Genomic DNA, 9,576 nt, shown 5'->3' on the forward strand with positions numbered 1-9,576 from the left:
AAAAAAAAAAAAAAAAAAAAAAAAAAAAAAAAAAAAAAAAAAAAAAAAAAAAAAGAAACCACAAGAAGGGAGGTTCATGAAATGCTAACAAATGCTTTTGTGGGGGAGGGGAATGCCGTGAGCATGATCATTACTAGGCAAATTTAAAAGAGTGCGAAAAAATGCTCTCAGCTGACCAATGCATTTATCCACTGGACTACGGAGACACCTGGAGCTGTGATTATCAAAACAATCACCAAAGGCTTTCTGGAAAGGATGCTGGTCTGAAGCTTGAAGGATGAGGTTGTCAGCACAACCAAGAAGGGGAAAAGGGACTCCTGGTGAGGAACAGCAGACTCAGGTAGATGGAAGCATAAGAGTGCAAGACATTTTGGAAAATTGTAGAGGACCATTAAATGCTAAGCCAAGGGTTTTGGATTTACCTTGAGAGTAACTGAGATTCAATAGCGGATCCTTGGAAAGGGATCTGTTCAAATGGTTAGACCTATGCACTTTGGAAGACTCTTCAAGGCAGAATGAATTAGGGAAGCTGGAGTTAAAGACCAATTCACTTGTGATCACTAGAGAGAAGAATGAACTAGGCAGGGCGTTTTTGCTGTTACCTCCTTTCTTTAGAGGAAGCTGAAAGTCACTCTGAACTAATTGCAAGTTTCCAGCACAAACATTTCTAGGCAACATAGTACCAACAGGGGTTTTACTAGAATCTAGACAGTTCCTTGACCTTGGACTGGGGGAGAAATGGTGTCTTTAACTGTAATCCCTAACTGAAATCAGCATTCTTTCAATTATGAATGTAGGTCACAGGCCACAGTAGTATTTGTAGTACCTGTGATTTTGCACAAATAGAAATATTTTTATATATTACATTTGTCACAAATATAGGATATCATTTATCATAATCACTTCTTTGAAATTACAGTAGTTACTGATACTAGATCTTGTTATTTAATGTGTTAAAGCATACTATATAACAGATTTTTTAATATTGATAACTGTTATTTCAATAATTGGTTTCCATCACTTTAAAAAACGTTACTCTAAAAAGGCCCATAAAGTGTACCGTGATTGGCCCGGCTCGTTGTTCATTGGCTAGGGCATGGTGCTGGTAACACCAAGGTCCTTACTGCAAGCCGCCAAAAAAAAAAAGTACAATGAAATAAATAAAAATTAACAAATATTATTCTAAAAAGGGCCCACAGGCTCCACTAGACAGCACAAAAGATCCCCTAGCTAGAGTTTCAGGACAGCAATCTAGTACGTCTGAGGGCCTTGGAAATTAAAATTACCCTGAGGCCTGAAGGCATTTACTGTTCTGTCCTTACTGGCTTCTTCCCATTTAAAGAGAGGCCCTCTGGAGGAGAGTCCACAGCTCCAGCCGGGGTGGAGTCTGTGAAGGAAGTCAGGCCCACAACGGAGAGAATTCCCTACCTTCCCTGGTTTGTCCTCTCTGCTGGCCCTCCTCTCCCTACAGTACTTGCAGTATAGACCTCAAAATAAAAGGGGTTTACACATGCTGAGACCAAGAACAAAATAAGCAAGGGGATGGCTGAGTACATCTCACTCCACAGTCGGCACTGGGAAAAGAACAAAATCCCCAAGAATTCTTATATTAAGGAAGGAACAATTAATAACTTACTTCCGTTCTAGCTGCATCCGGGTTTTAACCATCCATATAGGATTCATTAAGGAATTTGTGATAAAAGCTGAAAGGAAAAAAAACCCAGAAAAAGTCACCACTGTAGACAGTCAACACTTATTAAAGCTGTCTGTATCATGCGATGAGCTACTGAAGTCCTGATTTCAAAGTTTAATAAAAATGGACAGTACGAAGCAGTTACATTTCTATACTCCACTGCAGAAACATCTACAGTAACATCTACTGTAACATCCCAATAGTAACTAACATCTACTGGTTTTGCCCGACCTACAAGAAACTCTCATTTGCCAGAGCCCTGTCTCTTTTCAACCTCTAGGTGGTGCTGTTGATACTTCTGTTAATGTCGTTCCTATGGTAAATGTGAAACTATCCTAAAACTCAATTTAAAAGCTTCAGATTCAGAAATAACTTGTTTAAAAAAGTTGCTGATCTAATCCAAAAGGTTATGCTATACCTAACTCAGACCACAAGGAATTAAATCTCCATTGACCTGAATCTATACTTAGAAATTTAAAAACTTGATCATTTCAGGAAATTGAAGTTTTAAGACTGATTGGCTTACAGGACCCATTTTTCTCAGTAAGCCTTTCCCATCTTAACACTGCTAATCATTCCAGACCGACCAAAAAAAGCAACCCCATGGTATTAGTCTGAGTCTTCTCTAATCCCTCCCTGCCCTCCACAGTCCCAAGTAAGCAGATTAATTAGGTACTAGGAAAATACTGGTTCAAAAAACTCTCGAGGTCTGCTTTACTTACGAAGGGTTCTTCTAAGTTAACTTAGCAAAAGTTACTTAGAAGAAAACTGAGTAATAGCTTTGAACTCATGACTAACTCACTACTGCCCTATTAAGTGAAGACAGACCTGTACTTGAATTCTTCATCATCTCCTCAGAGCTCCGTATTAAGTAGAAATACCTTTCTCTTTTGTGAAACAGCTTTGTTTAACATGATTTCCTATTCAGGGTCCAGAAATTTTTATCTATAAATATTCAGATGGGTTGCTAGTGCTTTTATTTGGAGTAATGAAGGCAGACAAAACTGGTGCGTACACATCACAGGCTGGCAGAAGGTGGAGTTTTTCACAAAACGCCCATTTAGGTTTTCTAAAATATCTATTTAAGTGGACATAAAATTCTCTATAAAAAGAGTCTTTTCTCAGAAATCTACAAGTCCATGTCTTCTGCCAAGTACTTCCTGGGGAAAAAGTCCTGCTGTGAATTTTCTGTAGTAACTGGAATGACCCCCTCAAAAGAGAACAGAAGCTCTCTAAGCTGTCACTGACCCTACTGATAAAACCCCACTCCAGGCCGTGAGCCCGCACTGCACAATCCAGTCGTTAAGGACCGGAGTGCCGACTGTACACAGGATGTGCTGGACACTGTGGGAGTCACAAACAAAGCTCTAATTTTAGAAAGTAACTCAATGGGAAAAAAAGACAGACAAGAAAAACCCATTAATATTCCTTTAGAAGAAACAACACCAGTAGCATGCATGACAACATGTAAATTTTGAGGGAGAGTAAAAAGCTTTAGTGGTCACAGAAAATGAAAGCAAGCTACACAAACTGTTCTCACACACTCATTCTACCACATAAAGCTTTAGAATAATGACTTTAGGAACAAAAGAAGCAGGAAGCTAAAATTCTTGAAAAACACTGTTAGGCAAGACGCATGCTTTAGGAAAGTGAGACACTCTTACTCAGTCGGGTAACGTACCTGCAGAGCCAGCCGAGAAAATATGCACAATATTGCTGTTAGGCACGAAAATGCCATTAAATTGCTCTTTGGCTTTGGAGTAACATGCAAAGTACACAGCCCTGTTAGAACAAAGAGAGAACACTATGAAGAAGTCATCATGACACTAGAAAACATACATGGCCCTCTGCAAAACATCTGAAAATTTAGAAAGATAATAAGGGAAAGAAGTTGATGTAACCAAACACTTGACCTCACCTGTGCTAAAATCGAAACCTGCTACAGGTTTTATAAGGCTTAATTTAATTCTCTTTAAAGCTTGTTTGAATATTTAGAGCTGCAGGGTGCCAGTACAATACACACTGGCTGCATGGAGCTGTTTAAATTAAAATTTAAGATTCAGTTCTTCAGTCTCTCCCCTACCCCCAATCTTTTCTTTTTCTTCTCTGTCAGCTTTTCCTCCTTCTGTCTTTCCTCTTGTTGGGGCTGCTTGGGATTTTCCCTGTTCTTTCACCGGCAATGCCAGAGAAAATGCTTTCTTTGCTGGTAGATCAATCATAGAATACTTTTTCAACTGTGGATCTTGGCTACTTATCATTATTGTGTTATCATTATTGAGTCTTCCTTATATCCTAAATCCCAATTGTTCTAAAAGGTTGTGGTAGGGCCAGCCCGGTGGCGCACTCGGTAGAGTGCGGTGCTTGGGAGTGCGGTGGCGCTCCCGCGGAGGGTTCGGATCCCATATAGAGACCAGTCTGCTCACTGGTTGAGCTCGGTGCGGGTGCGACACCGAGGGTTGCGATCCCGTTACCGGTCACGAAAAAAGACAAAAAGGAAAAAAGTAAATAAATAAATAAAAGGTTGTGGTAGCTAGGAATCTACATCAGATTAACAGGGCCACCATATTAGCAATGCTTACAGCACACAGACTCTTATTCTATTTACTACATATAGATCCGGAAGAATTCTGTAAGTGTTTAGTCTTCACCTTATGTAAGACAGTCTCATTTTTGTTACAAGGCTTAATTATCTCTAAAGTCTATTCAAGTATTACATGGTAATGTAAGTGTCCTGCCTCTGTTAGCCAGCTCTCCTCCCAGGAGGCCACTTCTAGAAGCAGTTTCTTATCAACACATTGTCTCCCTCTCTCTGTCTCCTATGTTCACTTTTGTACCCACCCAGTTATCCTATCAGCATCGTGCAACAGAACTTTCTGCAAAGATGGAATGTTCTGTATCTACCTTCTTCAATACACTAGCCATTAGCTACTTGTGGATAATGTGACTAGTGAAATTGAGAAACCGAATCTTTAATTTTAATTAATTTAAATTTAAACAATTCCATGTGGTCAGTGGCTACTGTATTGGGACAGTGCAGCTCTATATATTTAAACAGGCCTTAAAGAAAATTAAGCCTTGTTAAAAAAAAAAAAAAGAAAAGAAAAAGAGGGTATAGTTTTATATAAAGCCTAGAAGCCTCTACAACTCTTTCAAGGTCACCATTTCCAAGTGTGTATGAATCATCTGGGCATCTTGTTAAAACATTCTGATATAGGTCTGGGGTGTGCCCTGAGAGTTCATTTCGAACAAGCTCCCAGATGGCACCAGTGCCACTGACCACATACCCTACTTCGAGCAGCAAACACACACTTAAAGTAGATTACAGGTGATTGCGGATTAATTTTCATACTTCATAAAATAACTAGAACGTCTTTCTCACACACACTCAAAGACACACCCACAGTTATCACTGACCATTTCTCTATGTCAGAAACATTTACGCAAATCCAACACAGAAAAAGAAACTGGTCATTTAGCAGGATCACCCTTTGGTAAGAAAGGACTCAGCATTATACGATATATTGTTAGCAGTGAACTAGCTGGCAAGTTTAATGCTTACCTTGATGGTGCAACTCCAACCAAATTTGGACCCAAGCCTCTAAAAAGCGACTTTGGTCCCTCCTTCTCCAAGATTGACCTGAATAATAAGAAAAGATGTACTTTTAAAACCATTTAGTCAAGCCTATACAAATGATGACACGTCAACCTTCACACTAGTCCCTTGAGAATGTTTAAGAGACTCCAGACTCTATTACAATATAGAATTAGAAGGCTGTAGAATACTGCTTTCACTAACAGTGAAAAAACATGCTTCAAAAGCATCAGTGACACATATTTTCAAGAAGCCTGTTCCCTTGCTCACATAGGAGCAAGATATTCAAGGTCTGAACCACACAGTGAAATCCCATGAAGGTAGGATGAATACTTGGCAAAGGGCTTGATACAGGGAAAAAATGTCCTCATCATAACAAGATTCACTGAGAAATGGGTTCAGAGATTACTTCGGATGGTATTTCTTTTGGATTTACTCTTTATAACAATCCTATCTTCTAGATCTTTACCTACTGTAGTACAGCCCTAAACAGACTTATAAAGACAGAAAAACCTAATAATTTTCATAGGCTGGATGAAGGTTATTTAAAGCCAAAGCCTAGTATCTCAAGTCCAAAGACAATACTATGACTGCTTAAAAAATTTTTTTTTGTAGTGACATATACATAACATAAAATTTACCATTTTAACCATTTTTATTTATTTATTTGTCTTTTTTTGAGACCGGCCACACCACGCTCAGCCAGTCAGCGCTGTGAGTGCACCAGTCATCCCTATATAGGATCTGAACCCATGGCGGGAGCGCTGCTGCGCTCCCAGCGCTGCACTCTCCCGAGTGCGCCACGGGCTCGGCCCCATTTTAACCATTTTTAAAGTGTACAGTTTAGTGGCATTAAGTACACCCACATTTTGTGCAACTACCACCACCATTTACCTCCAGAACCTTTTCATCTTCTCAAACTGGAACTCTGTCCCCATTAAGCACTAACTCCCCACTCCAACCCCCCCCAGCCCCTGGTCACCACCATTCTACTTCCTGGCCCTATGGATGTGACTCCTCTAGACACCTCAGACCAGTGGAATCATACGATAGTTGTTCTTTTTGTGACTAGCTTATTTCACTTGACACAATGTCTTCAAGGTTTGCTCATGTCGTAATGTGTCAGAACTTCCTTTTTAAGGCTGAATAAAATACCACATTTACCCACTAATCCATCAATGGACACATGGGTTGCTTCCACCTGACTACTGTGAATGCTGCTATGAACGTGGGTGTGCAAATTCATGTTCCAGTCCCTGCTTTCAATTCTTGAGTACACACCCAGAAGTGGAGGTGCTGGGTCACACAGTAACTCTTATTTATGTTTAATTTCTGAGGACCCAGCACGTTGCTTTGCACAGTGGCTGCATCACCCTGCACTCCTACCAGCAATGCAACAGGGCTCTGAGCCCCCGACCTTGCCATCACGCTTTTAAAAATATATATATAAAATATGGTTTCTGAGGCCGGCCCATGGCTCACTCGGTAGAGTGTGGTGCTGATAACACCAAGGCCACGGGTTCAGATCCTATATAGGGATGGCCGGTTAGCTCACTGGCTGAGCGTGGTGCTGACAACACCAAGCCAAGGGTTGAGATCCCCTTACCGGTCATCTTAAAAAAAAAAAAAAAAAAAAAAATATATATATATATATAATGTATGTATATATATATATATATGGTTTCTGATAGGAAGTGACTCAGAATATCCTAAAAGGATTGTATACAACACTCTTTAGAGGCAGTTTCCACTCCATTGTGATTCTTCAAGTCGGTTAAGTTTATTCTTTTCAATTGCTCAATTTTCATAATTACCAACAGAATTTATACTAATTCTACCTCACAAATAATATCTTAGTCAAAACTTCATATAATGTTTTACCTTCATTATGACAAACTGAAGTTCTGATAAAAAGATACCTTTTGCTTTATGGAAAAGATGGTCCTATAAAGCTAACAGTAAAGTGAATCCTGCCAATTCTATTTCTACCACTTTTACTTTTCCCATGAAGAAAAAGTTTTGAAAACCCAAGCTGAGTTTTTGGTTAGGTCAATGTTTTGGTCCATGGCATGGTGTATAATGTGTCCACTTACAACTTCCCTCCCTTCCTCAGATCACTGTGTAACTTCATGCTCTAGATTCCCTGAATCTATAAATTAAATTTGGAATCTTGCTTCTAATTCTTGTGTGTTCATGAAATATTTCAATTGATTGAAATAAAGAACATTTGTACCTTTAAGAGCTTTCCTAAGAAGTAGCAGGCTAGCAATTAGACAAGAAAAGGGAGAAGGTATCTAGATTGGAAAAGAAAAAGTTAAACTAACTCTACTTACAGACAGCATCTTCTATCAATGAACAATGAAAAAAGAATTAAAAAACAATTTCATTTAAACAGCATCAAAAGAATAAAACACGTATCCATAGACATGAAGTAGACGAGCTGTTATCAGAGACTGGGGGAGAGGGGAGTGGGGAACGACTGCGAACGGGTTTGTGTTTCTTTTGGGGGTTAGGAAAACGTTCTGGAATTAGATGATAGTGATGGTCACGCAACTGTACGAATATATAAAAACCACTGAACCGCACACTTTAGAAGCACGAATTGTATAGTATGTGAACAACATCTCAAGAGAGCTATTATTTAAAATAGTAGTAAGAACTAGACCTCAGTTCCATTTATATAGTTAAACTACTTCAAAATATGAGAGAGGCAACAGTCTTATTTTCTAATTATAACATCTATTCCTTACTGGCAAGCATAAACCCAGGCCCTTTAAAGTGACCCCAAGACGCACTCCTGTGTATGTGGCCCAGACTAACAACCCTTCTTGCTACCCTTGACCATCACATGAAGGCATGTTGCCCTGCCACACCCAGACAGCCAGGGAGTGTGTCTCAGTGCAAGCTCAGCGGACACTTCATTTCTTTTTTTCCCCACCGCATCTGGGGAAGTCAAAGCAATAGGTTTAAAACAAAACCTAGCCATACAATAGAATATTATTCATGAATGAAAAGGAAGGAAGTACTGATGTGTGCTACAAGGATGAACCTTAAAACAATACTAGGCTAAGTGAAAGAAGCCAGACACAGAAGGCTACATATTACATGATTTTATTTATATGAAATGTCCAGAAGAGACAAATAGGGACAGACAGAAAGTAGATAAGTGGTTGGTTGCCTTGGGCTGGGGGTTGGGGGTGAGGGATGGGGAGTGACTGCAATGGGGAAGGATTTTCTTTCAGTGGGAATGAAAATGTTGTAAAATTAAATTGTGGTGATTGTATTCATCCGTTTCTGCTGCTTATAACAAAACCTGAAACTGGGTAATGTATAAAGAGATGACAATTTCTTACAGTTTTGGGGGCTGAGAAGTCTACAGCCCAGGGGGCACATCTAGTGAGGGGCTTGTTCTTGGTGGGGTGACTCTCTATAGCAACTCAGGGTATCACACGGAAAGACGGGGCTGAGCAGGAGAGCTAAACTTCTCACTTGCTCTCCTTATAAAGCCATCGTGACAACTCATTATTTCATGAATGGATTAATCCATTCACAAGGGCACAGTCCTTACAATCCAATTTCCTCTGACGGGTCCCACCTTTCAAATACAATAACTGGATTTCTCAATCTCAACACTGTGACAATGGAGACCAAGTTTCCAATACATGAACTTTTGGGGGACACATCTGACCCATAGCAGTGATGGCTGCACAGACTCTGTGGAATACTAAAAATAGTTGAACTGAAAGCTTTAAATGAGTGGATTGTACTGTATGTGAATTATATCTTAATAAAGCTGTCTAAAAAAAATAAAACTGGGCAAGAAGAAAAGAGGAAACCCACTCACTGAAAAAGATCTAGAGAGGAGAGATACTGGCAGGAACACAGCTTTAAAACAAAACTTAGTCATTGTGCTAAATCAACTGCTTACCATAGATGGTTGATAAAACTGGAAAATGATTTGTAGTTAAAAAGTAAATAATATTGTTTCTTGAATCTGAAAACTATACTGTAGTCTTAAGAGAATATCTGTGTTCTTAGGAAACAAACACTGCAGAATTAAGGGTGAATGATGTGTTTGGTTAGAGTGCAACTTTATAACACCAAGGTCATGGGTTTGGATGCCCATATCCACGAGGTGCCAAAGGGGGGAAAATGTTTGTAACCATTTTTCAATGGTTCCAGAAAAATATGTATGGTTATAAAGAAAAAATGAAAAAGCAAACATGGCAAAATGTTAAAAATTGGTGAACGAAGAAGATATAAGCAAGTTATTTGTATCATTCCTGTAACT

General features: G+C 39.3%; 1 protein-coding gene across 1 annotated transcript in view; it reads right to left on the minus strand.

Moving 5' to 3' along the window:
• SLC25A33 (solute carrier family 25 (pyrimidine nucleotide carrier), member 33) overlaps positions 1-9,576 on the minus strand; it is a 102,606-nt gene that overhangs the window by 5,901 nt on the left and 87,129 nt on the right. Inside the window, exons 8-10 of the mRNA XM_008567877.1 lie at positions 5,253-5,330; positions 3,375-3,475; positions 1,637-1,703 (exon numbers count right to left, since the gene is read on the minus strand). Coding sequence (XP_008566099.1) covers positions 1,637-1,703; positions 3,375-3,475; positions 5,253-5,330 — 246 coding nt within the window. The remainder of the gene's footprint in view (positions 1-1,636; positions 1,704-3,374; positions 3,476-5,252; positions 5,331-9,576) is intronic.

Source organism: Galeopterus variegatus, unplaced genomic scaffold (genome assembly GCF_000696425.1).
Source record: "Galeopterus variegatus unplaced genomic scaffold, G_variegatus-3.0.2 Scaffold353, whole genome shotgun sequence".
Lineage (NCBI taxonomy): Eukaryota > Metazoa > Chordata > Mammalia > Dermoptera > Cynocephalidae > Galeopterus > Galeopterus variegatus.